General features: G+C 50.7%; 4 protein-coding genes across 4 annotated transcripts; 2 read left to right on the top strand and 2 right to left on the bottom strand.

The window, feature by feature from the left end:
• Nucleotides 1–8000: 8000 nt before the first annotated feature.
• Z519_08557 (uncharacterized protein) lies at nucleotides 8001–8489 on the top strand (the record flags this gene model as incomplete). The annotated part of the gene is made up of 1 exon (XM_016766285.1): nucleotides 8001–8489. One exon carries the CDS (start codon nucleotides 8001–8003, stop codon nucleotides 8487–8489), a length of 489 nt encoding a protein of 162 aa, XP_016617443.1.
• A 322-nt stretch (nucleotides 8490–8811) lies between these two features.
• Z519_08556 (uncharacterized protein) lies at nucleotides 8812–10785 on the bottom strand (the record flags this gene model as incomplete). Its single annotated transcript, XM_016766284.1, has 2 exons — nucleotides 8812–10448; nucleotides 10521–10785. The coding sequence occupies 2 exons, from the start codon at nucleotides 10783–10785 to the stop codon at nucleotides 8812–8814; spliced, it is 1902 nt and encodes a 633-aa protein (XP_016617442.1).
• Nucleotides 10786–13770: 2985 nt separating this feature from the next.
• Z519_08555 (uncharacterized protein) lies at nucleotides 13771–14685 on the bottom strand (the record flags this gene model as incomplete). Its single annotated transcript, XM_016766283.1, has 2 exons — nucleotides 13771–14370; nucleotides 14422–14685. The coding sequence occupies 2 exons, from the start codon at nucleotides 14683–14685 to the stop codon at nucleotides 13771–13773; spliced, it is 864 nt and encodes a 287-aa protein (XP_016617441.1).
• A 427-nt stretch (nucleotides 14686–15112) lies between these two features.
• Nucleotides 15113–16197, top strand: Z519_08554 (uncharacterized protein; the record flags this gene model as incomplete). The annotated part of the gene is made up of 3 exons (XM_016766282.1): nucleotides 15113–15506; nucleotides 15569–15858; nucleotides 15910–16197. 3 exons carry the CDS (start codon nucleotides 15113–15115, stop codon nucleotides 16195–16197), a joined length of 972 nt encoding a protein of 323 aa, XP_016617440.1.
• Nucleotides 16198–16568: the final 371 nt, after the last annotated feature.

Below are 16568 nucleotides of genomic sequence, written 5' to 3'. Positions count from 1 at the left end.
GGAGTGGAGGGACAGGCACGAGATGCAGCGCAGGTTGCACTAGCCAGGCTTGGGCGCTTACAGCACTTCGATTGGCCGCACTCACCAGCGCCCACATGCGCCCTGGTCTTCGTCACACGCCCCATCTTCAGACGGCCATCAAATCACAATATCCAGCACACTCAAAACTCCAGCGCACTGTTCCCTATCTGACTTTCATCACTCGGCCATTGAGCCCATTGAATCCATTGAACCCCACTGCGACCCAAAGCTTCCTAGGATGTGAGGGCAGATACCAATTCGCACCGCCTAATCTCCTCACAAATTGCCCCGGCGGCAATACACCTATGTGCATTGGAAGGTCTTATATATCGCTACGAGGACTGTCTCTCGGTTGCTGACCTTGATACAGGAAGTCCAAGTCGATATTGAGCAAAAACCTAAGCGAATAGCCTCGAGCGCAGGGAGTGGTACAGCCAGACCTGTCCTGCCAGGACAATTTGACCGTTTTTCGATCTGTCGCACCTTTCACAGAATGACACGAACTTGACAGGAGCCCGGCACAGGATTATTTTCCGTGAGCGAGGAAAGAGATACAGACTACCGAGTACGGAGTACGGGGTATTTCTTCACTGAATCAATATGCAAGTTAGCGTGCTGTTCCTGGGCACCCCAGTTCGCCAGTTCTACCCTGAACTTGGCCCGTCCACAGGCCGAACCGGGATCTAACTTTAGGGCGACATCCATTCTTCAGGCCAGAGTACTCGGCATGGAGTAGGTATATCGATACCTGTGCTGTACACCCGCCGTCACCAAAAGCCCAGTGGCCCGAAGAGCGGTTCTGGTATGGCCCAGGCGAAAAAGAACAATGACCAGCAGTAGTGCCCGAGACTACCGCAACGAGCGAACGACGCAAGTACCACCTGTTTTTGCGCCAGCCGATCGCTGGATCCCTGTGCAATGCAATTCATTCATTCATTTACAGATCAAAGGAATGCTGTAGAGTCCCAATGTGCGACATTAATATGCAAGAATTAAGAGCGGGAATGATCGATACGCCGGAAAATTTATGTCGATCAGACAACGCTCGCATGGAGATGCGCCAGCAGCCACGGGGCGAGCCAGAATCAAGGGTCGAGAGTCGACGGAGCAATGAGTGTGGAGGAACGTGACGAGCTTCGTGTGCCCATGACTCCACGTTCCCTTTTTTTGCGGTGGCGCTGTGAACGTTTCTACTTCACAGTGACATCTTACAACCCATGGCAAGAGGAGGCCTTCCTCACTGCCTTCTACCACACTCCTCGTGCTGTCTCCAACACGGCTGTCACCTTCGTCACCCGTCATGAAGGGAAGTTGAAAGCCTGGGCCCGATCCATCGCCAAAGTTAAGTTAAAAGGCCGGATCAATAGGCATCGGTGCAGACCCGAACGGGAACTGCTGGTCTTGGTCCTTAGGCTCAAGGCCGCCCAGCACACTTCTGCATCTAAGCGCCTACGCTAAATGTTTGTCCCCAAGAGCCAATCGGCAGACGGCCGCATTCCAAACAAACCCCAGTGCCTGCTTATTTTTCGACGTTTCCAGCCGAAAATCTTCGTTTTTTCCATCCCAGCTTCGGTCTCGGAATGACTGGTAAGCCCTTCGTTACAACAACCACACCAAGATCATCTATTGTGTGGTTTGCACCGTACGATCTGGATGATGATGCTTGACGTGCTGCTGCCGGGATTCATTGGCATACAGTCCCATAGCGGTTCTGTTGTGAACAAGGAGCAAAGTGACTCAACAACGGCTCCAGGGAGTATCCAAGCAACTTGAGTGTTGTGCAGCAGCTACGGCAAAGACTTTTCCCTTCTTAAGCCAACAGGGGTTCCGGTGGGGGTTCATCGAGGGTAAGGCTTTGCTCAGGGCCTAGTGGGCCCACGAGCCTCAACGCTGTCGGTGGGTGGTACTCGTATCTATGTCTAAGATGCTCTCTATTCCCAGCCGATCCTGCGCTTGCTGCAAGGCACAGGCCAGTTGTCGACCTGGTGCGCACAAAGTCGCATTCACTGGTGTCTCAAAAAGAGCAAGTTATTTTTCGTTGTCTCATGTACTCCATATACCCTGCAGCGACGGATGGATGCTGCTGTTCCGGAAGCTTGCGTGCTACTGTATGACGGTGTGGCTTCAGTAGCCTCTTTCCCAGCCACCGCGAAACATCGATGGGCACGGGATCGGAGAGACAGAATGGGTCCCATTTCTGAAGTCAAGCCACGAGGAATCGAAACATGGAAGTTTGCGTCACCTGAGGAAGTCCGTGCGCATCAACGGAGAAATCAAGTCTTCGTGTCCTCGTACTTTGCATGCCCCGAAAACGCCACACAATGTTGAGCGGTGTGAGCTTTCCGCGACACCGCCTTTACATTGCATTCATACCACCCATCTGAGATTGGGGCTCCCGGGATTGCATTCTAACGAGGAATTGTGTATCAGTCGCAGGAGAAACATGGTGCCGCTCGCCAAAAATTAGTATGAGCAATTTGGCCCGGAATGTGCATGTCATCGCCGAACACGTCAATGTCCGGTGTTCAGCTGTCATAGCGACATGATACCTGCTAGCGAACCGTGTGGAGGTAGTGATACACATTACCTCCTGCTCATAGTTGACCGTCATTTCTTCGTCCCCTCTCGACCAAATGTAAGAGACCACAAGGCTTCATTGACTAATCATGCAAAGGCGGAAAATGTCCTCATCAATGCGGCGTTTGACACGACACACAAAGATCGCCTACCAGCACCACCGGCGATCAGATCGGCACTGGGGTACTTGCAGAGTTGGACGGGGCGGTTGACGGCTATTTTGTTCTGGGTGTCTGCGAGGCTTCGTGCAGTGATTGATATCGTCTCAATTCCTCAGTTGGAGGTGTGGACCTGAGCCACCAACTAAATGTAGTCTCGTGCTCAAGAGCTGGACTTCTCTCATACTGGCCAATATCCCTGCTGAATCAATGCCGGAGGAACCAATCCTATTGACCAATGGCTCGTCTAGCATACAGACGGGCCCCTAGACACTTTGATTTGTGAAGGGCCCATTTGCGGGAGCAATAGACGGGATGGTTCGGGCAATTCTTCGGTTTGAAGAGTCCTCAAACGGGTCTCCCCGTTGCTGGGTGAAAACGACCACGTATGCCTCGTCCTCATCGCCTTCTCGACGAATTCTGTTAACACTGGCAACCTCCGAATGCCACTACCACGCCTATGCCGTGGAACTCCAGAGTTCGCCTATGAACCAGTCCCGCACATTACAACCCAAGAGACGACCACCCAGTTCCTTTTTAGGAACCGCTTTTGAGCTCCGCAAAGCCAACGGTAAAGGGGCTTCAAGTCGAAAGAGTGGCTGTTCTATTGCATACGTTTGCAGGCATCAACAGAACGGGCTGCTCCAGTGAATGGTAGATCTGGCTTTCTCGGCTTCCGCTTACCAAGGATCGATGGCAGATGCAATACCGCATCTGAAGGAAAGATCCGGTCAGTGCCAGTCTCGTCTGTCGTTTCTTCAAGGCGAGTCGTCCTTCGAAGCTCCCTCTTTTTGCTGGAGTACAGACTTGAGGACGTTCTCCAAGCGTTCAATCTCTTTGATCATCTGCGCGGCCACAAGGATAGAGTCATCTCGTGCTTGCTGCAGAATTTTACACTCCATCCTGAGCTCGGCAACCTGATTTTGCAGTCTTCTGATATTGTCGTCAATCTCAGACTGACGTGATTGGCGACCAGAAGATCTTCCTCGACTACTCTAGCACGATACACGTATGAGGAGGACCGTTCCCAAGTAAGGGTGACAGGGCGTATCTTACAGAGTGACTTCCCTGCCGTCTCAGACCCCGTTGTTGGAGACCTGTACAACTGCCCATCTTTCGCTGAGTCCAGCTCTGAGGAAGAAGACCACAATCACTGGGGAGGTCTTCATAATTGTACTTCGTACTCCGTACTCCGTATTGACCCTGCATATATGTGGAGCCGGGGCAGCATGTGGCCTTGACCACCAGGATGCCAATCATCACCTTCACATTCCTAGCAGTTTTCCGAGGATCGAGCTTTTGGTAAGTGATCGGTCCAAGTGGCCCAATTGAGAATGCATCGGTAGCCACTTTATACCTCGCATGGGTCTGCATTGGTTGGACCGCTCCTGCTGGCGCCGTCAGAGGCCTGCTTACGTAGCACTTGACTCAGGACTATTTTCTGCGAACCAATCAAACATACCGTGATACGTGCCTGTTCTTTACTAGAGACAAAGATGCTCTCAGCGTTATTGGGTAGTCTTGCAGGATGCATGCCGCCCGCCCGCTGGCCAGTTTAACTGTAGACGGCGCTTGGTCTGTTCCGTCTTCCCGGCGCTGAAAGACGCCGTTAAGAGGCAATGGAGTGCGGCTCCGAGGTTGCTTTCATGACTCCCGGGTAGATGACCAGGAGAATCCAATTAGGGAGAGCAGCGCAAGATAGAAAAAGGGTATGTAATCTAAGAGAGTCGCCACCATTGCTGCTGGGAATTGTACCCGTTCCTCAGACGTGTGTGTTCGAGCCACATATCGTGAAAACCACACCGAAGGATTCAACCAAACAGTCTGAAGTCGCATTGTGATTTCAGCCTCTTGTCGGGCACATTGATCAAGGTATATGTTCCAATCGGCTCGACCACATTGAAGCAATGATCAGCAACATTGACAATGCCCGCGTTGAACTGGACAACGCAGCAGAAGTCGACTTCTCTCGCGGCGATACACAGAGACCACTGCGACCCGTCTCGCGGCGCTTGGTGAAAATTCTTCCGAGCCCGGGATGATTCGACTGGCCTTCTTGCTGCTGAATAATGCAGCTTTGCACTGGGGAAGCTGCTCTCTGGCACAACAAGAACGTGGAAGTTGATTGATGAGTAAGTCTTTATGATGTGACCAGGAACTATTCCCGAACTGGCTGGAGATGTTGCTGGGGAGGAGCTTTGTGATTGGTCTGCAAGTCCGCGTTAATCTTGACTTGGACCTATGATTTCTCCCTTCAAAACTCGCAAGCTCTATGGAAGAGTCGGTGGTGTAATCCATGTGGCCCCTTCAGTCGGTCAAGCAAAGTTCGCCCTGGAAGCAACAGTGAGAATGGTAGCAGCATCGCATGCTGTTCCGTCCATCCCCAAGCCGAATCCCAGCTGCGTGAGGCGTGCGAATGGGTAATTCATGCCTTTCCGCAAAGAGCCGCTGAATCACCGGATGTTTTGTTCGATCTGAACTCGAAGACAATGTGAGCGAGGGAGGTCAAGACTTTACTCATCACTGTCAGTGCATCCCTTGTTGGAAAATGGCAGGATCAATGATCTCCCCATGCTTTGCAAGCATTTGCCTTTACACTAGACTTCTTTTCAAAATTGTCAGCAAGGCAAAAGATCCGAATGCGAAGAAACTCACTCATAATGATTATACGAGCGCTATGATATTTCCATGGGGGATTGAGTTGACCGGTTTTCAGAAATGTTAGATCAACTTGGATGGAGAACACGCGAGACTACCTGGAACCTGGAGGGAGCTGTGGGCCTGGCAACAACAATGATCCTGAGTAGGCTGAGTGTGAAACAACACCAACGGGTTGTCGACGAGCCGCTAATGACAGCCTTGTAGAACCTCGTCAGCCACTAACCTCAAATACGAGCCGGTATTGGCTCCACTTCCCCAGCTGGATTGGATTCATCCAACTAGCATTGCTGTCGCTCGCTCAGACTGCCTGTTCAGGCAGTTCAACCCACTCATTTGTCATGTATATATATCAGACAGATGCCCGGTTGGAGGGCATCTGGTCAGAGCACTGCTCAATCCACTCATTTGGACAACAGGAGCAATCATGATGTACGACGCGGCTTAGGTCGTCCGATCAAGCTCCTGACTTTGCCAGTATCGTATTATTGCTTTACAAGCGGTTCCATTCTGGAACGGTGATGCCGATCTATAGCGGTTGAAGATCACGAACTCTAGATTGCCCATGATATAAAGACTTAGGTCGAGCCCGAACGCGGCGCCAAGATTTCAAAGTATCTCTCCAAATTTTCAAGGGCCAACGAACAGGACTCTTTCCGGCTTATTATTGGAATCGATATGTTTGTTTTGAAGATCGTCTTGCCAAACAGATTCAGGAACGTTCATCAATTTTGCTTCATGAGGAATGCCTTCATCCTTGGGTTTAGCCATTGAGCATGCTGTGGTCTTGGATAGTGGTGGTCCATTATTCATCCAACTAATTCATCGAGACTGGCTTTACGTAACAGTATTGCACTACTGCCTCAAGAGTAGTACAAGCAGTTCGGGCATCGGCAGAAGAGGGTGGACTGCATTTTGCGAAGAATCAGATTGAATCTGTGAGCATCTCTGGATCGTGATTTATCGCTCCGGCTAACGTCGAGTAGAAGGATCCAGTGTACTTTTGCGTACTTTCTCGAAATGGCGGGAGGTTTCGATATTCTGGCGGAATAAACCATTATGGAAAGCTTCGCAACTTCGTGTCTCCACACACCGACACTCTAATCATTGCTCTCAGATGCATGAGACGTTTTTTGATATAGGCTGGTCGAGCTGCTGCATGACCGTTCTCGCTGCACGGGCATGGCACGTGCCACATGGGTAGGACAGGTTTCCAACAATTCCTAGAGTCAATAAAGCTCCCGAACATTCAATCTCAGGAGGGCCCAGATTGGCTCATCGGAGAGGTTGGAGTTTCGGCTCAATTGAAACGCAGGACCACTCGTCATTGTGGGAGAGCTTACCTGTTGACAGCAGAACGCCACTGTTGCAAACCAACCAATCCACCAATGTTTCAACCGATGCCTCTCTATAACAGCCTCGGTGCCACCGTTGGTCAATAACGAGGCCTGGACAGATCTGGCCAGGTCCAGATCTATTCAGCGGACCGCTTGTTGCCACAGTGCAAATAGTATATAGATAGCCAGAGTCTCTCAGAAGGAGGACACAATCAAGCAAATAGATCCACTCTCACTCTGTGTACAACACGATGTCTGCTGAGAGGCAGGTTTAACCGATCGCTTGGGCGCCAGATTAGGCCCCTCGGTCCTCTGTGTGATGCTCAGGGGTACAGTAAATTAACCCCCTCACAAACCAGAGAAGTAAACCTCGGAATTCTGAGGTGTTTCATTGCGGTTCGATAGGAATAGATGCATACTGGAGTGGGCTCGGAACGCGCCCACCATGTCGACTTCACGGATGGCAGCTGGCTCAGAGGTCCGCCTGGGCCTTTGCCACTAGTCCCTTTTCAGCCGTCAAGAGCCTCCGAGCCTGGACCATTTACCTCCACGTTGTGGAGCCTTGGCGCCTTGGCGTCGGTTGCACAGATAGCTAGCTGTCAGACACTCTCCTTTGTAGGCACATGAATACCATATCGCCTGTTACACTTACACAAGTCCTCTTTGTCCCACAGCGTCCTAGCTCCGAACAAGGCCCCCGCTCGCGAATTCCTTCCTCTCTCTTCAACGTCTCTCTTCTTCCAACCCCCACCTTTTCTCGGTCATAGACAATAACCCTCCCGCTATCTAGGTTCCTGCCGCGTTGCCAATGCCTTCGCACCCCTACTATCAGGACCCACGCTACGCAATGGGTAACTGAGAATCAGAGCAGCTGAAATGCCTCTATTCCGTCTCGCTGAGATAAAATCGGGTCATAGGCTTTTCCAGCACCTCGTATTTGTTCTAGAACTGCGAAAGCCACGGAGATGGTCGCCAAGATCGAATATCAGTCGCTGTAGCCGACAGACTCTGCTAATTCTTGTTCAAAACATGTCCAGAATCAGTGCTTCTAACCACGGCAGCACAGTCCACTCGTCGACAGGCGTGTGCTTACTACTCGGGCGATATCTTTACTGCTGATGGCACTTGAGCTGAAGCTTTCATCGAATCCCTAAATGGCACTTCTCAGACCGTTGGCACCAATAATGAGATCCTCAATATAGCGCATCGCGAAAATCAGCCCTCGTGTGACTTACAGTCCCGATTTATGATGCCTGGCATTCACGATGCTCATGTTCATATATTTATCACGGGCTTGGCTACCCTATCGAATATCAAACCCGGCATGGATGCAAAGAAGTCGAATATAACCGAAAGGCCGAGATCGCCTGGGTGTGTTTGTGAGTTTGCGGATGCATACGGCGATCAGATTGTTACCGATCTTTGTTGCATCGATGATTACGATCGAGGAGTTCTAGATCGCAACTTTCCCAACACTCTGGTGATGCTTCATGGGGGTGCCAGTCATGCAATGTTTCTAAATAGCGCTACCCTCAACAGAATTTTTTCAGAGGAGGATGCGCTGAACAGCAAACATTTACGACGCACTGATTGGACATTGATGGGTGATATTACCGAACTAGACGTGACTAAGGCCGCTCTCGCATTGCCGCAGCGGGCGATGGATCTTGTCAAACGCAGCATCACGCACGATATTAGCTGGATGCAGAGTGGTGGAGTGACAAGTGTCCAAGAATAATCATCAAACGCGTCCCTTCATGTCATTGGTACACGACATGTTCGCACAGTTGCTAGCGGCCCAGAATCGCAAGCGGAAGGCGCTGCCAAATGCAGAAGTTTCAGCTAAGGAATCCCATAACTTCTGTATCGCCGAGGAAGTAGCAGTTCTGACAGAAAACGATATATGCCGCTCACTTTCCACTATTGCCAGAGCCCAGTCCATTCATTTAACACGAGCTCCTACAATCCCATTTGTCCAACACGGTATGAACTAGTGAAGGAGCGTGACTCTTCTTTACCACTCCAAGCTTTATCCTCACCCATCCCAAGCATGGCTATCTTCAGATATTAATGTCTTCCTCTACGCCCAAGCCAACCCTTCTCACTCCGTCCTCACAGTGCACAATGCCAAACTTGACTCTTTCCTCCAGAAGCTCTGCAGGTCTAGCTGCTGCGTCGCGACCAGCGCTTTGCAAGGCTAATGCTCTTATGCGAGAGTTGAGGGTTGCAGTGTTGCACAGGATGTGAAGAAAGCCTGCGCCGCCGCCGAAGCCGTTGTCGTTGAGAAAGAAGATTGAGAGCCCCAGGAGGGCGGCGGACACGGCGAGACTCGTACCGTAGGGCAAATAGAGGTTCAAGCGTTTCTCGAACTGATAGGTGTTAGCGTGAGTAACGGTCGTCGCATTGACCAGCGCATGCGACACGAGGTTAATGTGCACAAATTGTTGGACGCTCGCGTTCCAGAAGATCCGTTCGGTTTGTCTGATATCAGTAAGAAAACCAAGGCGCACTGGATCCTCGCAAGTACCTATGGGTAAGGCCGTGGTCGCGTTTGGATTCGCGCTCACCCATCCTGAGGAGGGCTGAAGCATTTGCAAATAACCTGAAAACTCGGATAGTGCTTTGCAATCCCATGACTGGGCCAGGCAGTCAAAATTTGTCGGAAATGAAGATGCTCCAGACTCCGCCAATTGCGGTGTTGCACTTTCACTCCCTGCCTGGAGGTATGGTTTTACGTAGAAGGGATCGATTAACATTGACGCATTAAATATCTTGCTGGATCTTGAAAGCACCGTGACCGAATTACCCTTTGGACTCCATGAAAGCTGCAATCGGGCGCGGTTTGAGAAGATGCTGCACGTGTAGTTCAGCGAGTCCCTAGCGCCGAATGATACATCAAACCTGAGTGTATATGTCATCTGGCCGTGAATATCCTCTCTCTTTATGTGTGAAACTGCCATGTAGCTGAAATTGAGCGAAGAGAACGACTCGTAATCCATGTCGTAGACATTCTCAGTCTGATGCAAGTGCTGTATGAGATCTAGACTAAGACCAGGCTCACATTGGACAGAAGGGAGAGCTGCTTCTACTTCGTATCTGCAGTCCGGACCACAGGGTGACGACGAGTATAACCGTAATGGGACAGTTAATGGATCTGTGTCGAAGTCAATCGACATCGAGTCCGCGCTCAAGGTCAGGAGCGTCCGCCAAATTCCATTTGCCGTAGTGAGACCGTCGTGGCTAGCGGGCCACGTGCCATTTGAAAATGACAGGTATGCTGGAGGTTGAGAATAGTCGGCGACCTTGACGTTGTAGGCTCTGACGGTCTCGTACTCTGCAAGAGCGATGACCAATGCACCTGGAGGAAAGATGACCGCAATCCGCAAGATAAGCAATACAACCGCGAAAAGAACCATGAAAGGGGCTGTAAGTAGTATTGTCAGATCCAGAGCACCCAGCGGATTTTGCAACAGTTTAAACAGATTGTCGACTGTTCGGATCGGAAGCGGCTTCTTTCGTAGATAATACCAGAGTGCTTGAGCCATACCGACTGCCATACAGGTACTAAAGCCCATGGAGAAGAGATGGGTAAGAGCCGCAGAGATTGTGGAGACATAGGCCTGAGGAATGCCATCATCGACGAGGCGGCCGTGGAGATAAAGGAACATAGCGAGATGGGTGACGGCAGCGGCGAGAGCTGAGATTATGAAATTAGCATATCGCAACATGAAGCCTCAAAAAAAAGGCCATCCAACCGTTAGCAACTGACCTAAGGCGCTCGTATATATGAGCAGAGCAAGAGTGCTGAACCAGATATTCCGTTTTGTCTTCGCAGGCATTGCCTGCGGACTCTTTGATGCTTTTGTAGAGGAGCACCCATCTGCTTCCGCAGGGCTTTCCGTGGATGATGTCTCAAATTCCTCGCCGGGGCGAGATTGAGAAGGAAACTTTGGGTTTTGAGAACGCTTTGCGAGGTTGCACAGTTGAGCATCAATTATGGTTAGCATAGCCGCCTCTTGCTTGGTAGGGGACATCTTTGGCAGCCGCCTGGTCTCCATGTTGTAAGGCGCACAGGAGGCAGAAGCTCAAACGAGTAGTGTAGTATGTCTTCTGGTGCTGTCTTCTAACTTTCGCCTACCGATGCCATAATTGAACGCCGCTAGTATCGCAGGGTCTCAAGATCCTTCTCAGATAAACTACTTCCAACATATGTGTGTGTAAAGGTTTGAAGGATAAATACCTTTAAGTACCAACATATCGTCCACAAGGCTGTGCTCGTAGCCAGAAAAGGGGTCCAGAAACACGGGTGTTCCATTGCGCACTGTTCCTGCAGTTGGGTGCGGGGCCAGAAGGTAGTCAATCCGTACTATTGGCTGCAGTCTCGCCTCAGTAAGCGCCGCTTCAAGGGGTTCGCACATATAACGAGGCAGACTTCAAGGAAATCTGGAAGACCACCGAGGTTGGGTGCTGATGTGGAAAGAGACTAGTGACAGTGATCTTGGCATTGAGGGAAGAAATCCTCCAAAAGCGGCGGCATTGACTGTCAAATTCGATGGAAATTTCCCTGCAACTCGCTGCGTTGAACTGTAGAGATTCCATGCAATGAAGCTCTGCACGGTAAACCAGTGGGTTTCCGAGGGCAGCACCCCTCACATCCGCGACTAGAAGTGCCATCTAACTTTCATCTTTCCGTCGCTCGTCGTATTACATGTGAACGTATTCGCTTGGATACTGCCGGGCCCACAGCGGTGCGCTTTCGCGTCGATCGAGATAGACTTTTAGGTATTTTTTGTGGGAGCCACAGTATGCGAGTCTTTCGCTATGCTGGATTCTAGTGACCCCAATCGTTTGTTTCTGCGCGGTGGTATGCTAACAGTCTCGATAAGCTGTCTGGGAGCATTCTGGTGCGGTACCAATGGCTCACTACCCGAGGCTTACGTCTTTAGCAGCGTTTAGTTTCCGGAGCCCGGGCCTCTTTTTGATGATTGCTTTTGGCACCCTTGATGAATGCACTGGCCCAAGCGACATGTACAGTACGGCAGTCTTACATGATGCTGAACTCAAAGGCAATCTATGGGTCAGCTCACAGCGTCCCTCGTCGACCCTCGCGGACGACCATCTCAGTTCGCACCCAGTGTGGTGCGGGACCAAAACCGGATGCTGATCATGCTATGGATAGCAGGCTGCGGAAGGTCTGTTTGTTTGGAGAGGACCCGTTATGGAAGCCATCCCCTTACAAATCTACTTTGTCCATTGGCCATCCATACGATACGCTTTTCGCGAGCTAGTTACGTTTGCGCAGCAAAGTACCTGAGTGAGTCAGTTCTATGTCGTCATAGTATGGCCGCAAGATGCGTCACCGTGTAGACAAAAGGATTAAAGTTTCCAGACGGCAGAGGGCGAATCGAAGCCATACGGGGTCTGCAAGAAGCCGGCGCTGATCTTAATTCAGTCAATGGAAATGAGGAGACTGCTATGATCGCATAGTAGCACGTCATGGCCATGGTAAGGCTTGCAGCTTTCAGATTAATGCCGGCGCCAACAATGGCATACACGGTGCTAGGGGGTTCACAGCATTGATGTGGGCGGTCTGGTGCAAGCTGGAGCAGATACGACGGCAGTAAACTTATATGGAAATTCGGCCTCGACAACTGCTACTATCAGGCCAGGGAGATAGCAAGTCACGATTTCAGATCTCGATATCCATTCTCATACTCACTATTTTCATAGAACGCACAAGCGAAGGCACCAGCGCAACGATCAGACTAGAATTTTTCTAGACGAATATTCCTCTATATGAATTTGAACCGGAATTGGTTTTAAGGTTCGGTATAGTGAATGCACGGAAGCATACCTAGGTATCCTTACATTCTAGGACCCATGGACCTACGTAATAACAAAGGAGCTGAACTTCTCATAACTAGGTGTCGAAAGCTAGTGATTCATTTCAGCTTTGAATTAACATTAAAGGCTATTATTCTCGTGTGCTTTTTGGATTCGGCTAGTAGGCGAAATGCCCATCCTTCCCACATGGTTCACTGAGTTCGTCGTACAAGGCTTAGCATAGTAACGCTAGAAAGAACGCGGGAAACAAAGTATGTCTTTACAAGAGCGAGAGTTAGCGGGAAGAACCACTTTAGAAGGAACTAACGATTGATATTAAGAATGAGCCAGCACTTCAGTGTATCTTTGCGGGAAAATGTTTAACTTCGGGCAGCAGTGCGAGACTTCTTTTCACGGCTAGGTTGTATCTGGGCAGATTTCACGCCCTCGCCCTCCCTCATCCGGGCCTCGACAAGGCTCCTGGTCATAGAGGAATCAAACCTGAGAGAGGTAAATCAGGAGCACCCTTTCGAGCTGCTGGTGACGCCTTGAAATCCATTTGGGGTAATCCAGCACGCTTGATCTGCAAAATTAAATACCTCTGTTTTCTGAAGGATTCGATTTGGGATCGATCAAGATACATGCAAACTCTATCGAACTCTGAAAGCACCCACCAATCAGCCTCATGACAGGGACTTAAGGAGCCCTCGGCTTTCGCATTGACGCGACATTAGTCCCCTTTCAGCCATTAACCTCGAGCGTCCGGCAAGTGAAGAATTACATTGTTCATGATTGTTTCACCCCGCATCGTGGAGTCCAAAACAAATGATGTCACGTGCAAGCGCCTTGAGGATTCCTTGGCATTCCCCACCTCTCACTTGCTCACGCTCGGTCGATTTCACGCCGTGCAAGTTTCAGCCACATCTAGTCAAATTTCAGCCTGATCGCATATCCTGCAACAAGTGTTCGCCATTTTGTATCTCGCATTTTCGGGCCGTGGCTCAGAATTGAACCTTGTCAGTGTCTTCAGATCGCCGAGTTGCAGACTCCGCTTAGAGCATCCCACGACATCGAAGACGATCGTATATTTCGTTGCAAGACTGGCTGCGAAGCACCATTTTGGTCACGTAAGAACCCAAACCCATCGCCGGCGTCCAATATGTGGAAAGCTGCTGCACCGTCCGGCCACTCCTCGATCACTTCTTCGTTGCCTTCTCCCTCTCTTTCTGGCGGATTAGGTCTTTTCGCTCTTTCTCCAATTGCTTCTGGCGATCGCTATCTCGCTTCGCGTTCAGATTGCTTGTTTGTTGAGCTTTCGGATCTTTTGGCTTGTTGACCACGATTGGAAGTAGAACGTCGCTCTTCTTGAACAGCCTCGCAGAATTGATAAACTGCCTCCCAATCGCAACGTCGAATGGAGGATCATGTAAGACCATGAACTCGACCTGCCAACTCCGGCTTGTCTGCATCTTCCCACTGAAATGGAACTGCGCTTTCAGCAAGCCCTCTGGCTCGAACGGCTCTCCGTCAGCATCACGAAGCTTGCCCCCAGTCCATGGTTCGATCGGTATGTTTGTCAGCTTGGCTTTTTCGACGCTGATTGCATTCCCATCCATGCCCGTATCGATCATCGCTCGGCTGAAGATTTTGCCTTCTTCATTTTTGACGATATAAATGTCCTCCTCAAAATCGTAGTAGCTTTCGTCGTCTTCCATCTGTCCTTGGGTATCGAAGGGATTATCGTCTACCCCCGTGATAGGATGGACTCCACTCTCGGACTGAGCATCGTCCACGACCTGTGAGAGGCGTCAGCATGGGGCATATTTGCTCTAGGAAAGCTCATTAACCTCTATCGTGATTCTTCGCGGCAGCTGGCCCGGCTTCAAAGGATCAAGGCTGGAAACCTTTTCCAGCTCCTGGAGGACCGTTGAGGCTGCATTTCGAGCCTGCTCGGCCCATGCTTCCTCCTCAGTAGGCGATATAATAAGATCCAGACCTGCCGATGCGAGGTGATGCAGAGCGCTTGCTGTCTTGTCCTGGTTAGGTGAAGGGTCACGGCCAAAGACCGAGTTTGACCAGGCGCGGAGGCGTGCCCCGCGATGAGGCGCCATCCGCGTGGGCACAGGCACCTACGGGCCAGGGGGGCCCGAGGTGTATAAGTTAGCAGATTCAGACGCTGACGGACTGTATCAGCAAGCTAGCTGACAACCCGGATTGAATGCCCTCTCCTGCGCGACAGAGGTTGTGGCAAAGCGAGCAACTGTTGGTGAGCACATAAGCCTGAACATCTGGCAAGCCTTGCTTCTTCGGCTGCCAGGGTTTTGTACGTGTCAATGGCCAGGTCTCGTCTCAGCCCCTCATGCGGCTCTCTCGTGTAGTGCCGCGGGCTGTGCATTCAGCTGCATATCGCTCCGCCACACAACTTTCAGCCCAGGTGAGATGCACTCAACAATGGCACAAAAGGCTGGAATTGCCACTTCGTGCCTCAGGAATCAACAACCATTCAGTTGTTCTTAAGAGCCTAGGCACCCGCCCGCCATGTCTTTGGAGAAAATTTCATCGTCACCAGAAACTGTGGTAGTGGTAGGGAGTGAAGCTGAGGTGCAAACCCCGCAAGTCGGTATCACTCGGTCTTGGAGTATGGGCAGTTATCCCAAGCTGTCCAATTTGATGGGCACATGGCCAGAGGTCGCTATTTTCCGTCGGTTCGGATCATTGAACGCTCAGAATCTTTTGTTTTTGCAAGCGGAGATCACTCATCTGGAGACAGAGCTGAGAGATCTTCGAGCGGAAGAGGAAGAGAAGCAGGACCCCAAAGGCATCGCAGCGCAAAGGAACTGGTTTGAGTTGAGCCGGGGTCTGGATGAGGATGATGAACCCTCTGAGCAATGGGACATTATACAGAAAATCCGCGTGAAGTTGAGGGAATACAGTACGTCCACCCAACATCAGGATTTCCAACCCTTTACGGACTTTAGCATCTGATCTGTCTAGACGAGTCGCTACTGCAGTACAAGGAACTGTGCGCACTGCAGAACCCCACAAAACATGACCTGAAAACACTGCGACTATGGCTCGAACACAGAGAGTACGGTGACAACTTCCTTCGCGGCGTCGAACGGGATATTTTCCACATTGATGATCCAAATGATCCCAACTGCGACGACAAATCCTCAGACCTCGTTACCGTATCGCATGAAGCCGTCGAGAAGGACTACTTCTCGAGATGGGTGTCGGACGAACTTATTGGGCGATTCCACAATCTGATCGGACATCGATGGAAGGTACCTATACCACCCTCCCTATATTGAGCTGCCCTCTAACCGCCGTCCTAGCGACCCGTTGACCCCGAAACTGGTATCTGCAACTACCGTAAAACCCATGTTCGCGCCCTCTCACATCTCGTGGGAGTTGTGCTCGCCTCAGTCATTCCCGCTGCATCGATATTCACCCTCTACTTTGTCAACAACATGGTTGACCGACTCGGCGTCCTCTTGGCCTATTCGGCACTTTTCTCGATCTGCTTGGCCATCTTCACGACGGCAAGGAGAGTGGAGATCTTTGCGGCAACTGCTGCGTATGTCACATTCCTATCAGTGCTTGCTCTGTCTTGGAATCCATAGTCGCATCGACCCTAATGTACTGCTGTGTCTTGTTCGTTCCTTGGTTGTTTGAAGCCTTGCGCTCGGCCTGAGTTGTTGCAGCCATATTGCTGCAGTATGTCCACGCCACTGTGGCACTGACGTTCTCTTGATAAACAGCTTCGCCTCCGTGCAAGTGGTTTTCGTCGGATCGACGCAGATACTTCCCGCAACTCCGACTCACTAGAGCCGCGAATATCGAACCTAGTCCCTTAATTGGTAAGAGTGCGCAATTTAGCAACCTACTCGTCACTTCTTGAGGGTCAATCTCCGGGAAAAATTCAACTAGGGCCCAGGATGGTTGTATCTAGACCTTATATTGCCTCCATTTAGTGGCGGACGCTTTAGGATAA

The sequence above is a fragment of the Cladophialophora bantiana genome, assembly GCF_000835475.1.
Source record: "Cladophialophora bantiana CBS 173.52 unplaced genomic scaffold supercont1.13, whole genome shotgun sequence".
NCBI lineage: Eukaryota > Fungi > Ascomycota > Eurotiomycetes > Chaetothyriales > Herpotrichiellaceae > Cladophialophora > Cladophialophora bantiana.
Note: the sequence above shows the minus strand (reverse complement) of the source record. Positions and strands in the feature narration are given on the sequence as shown.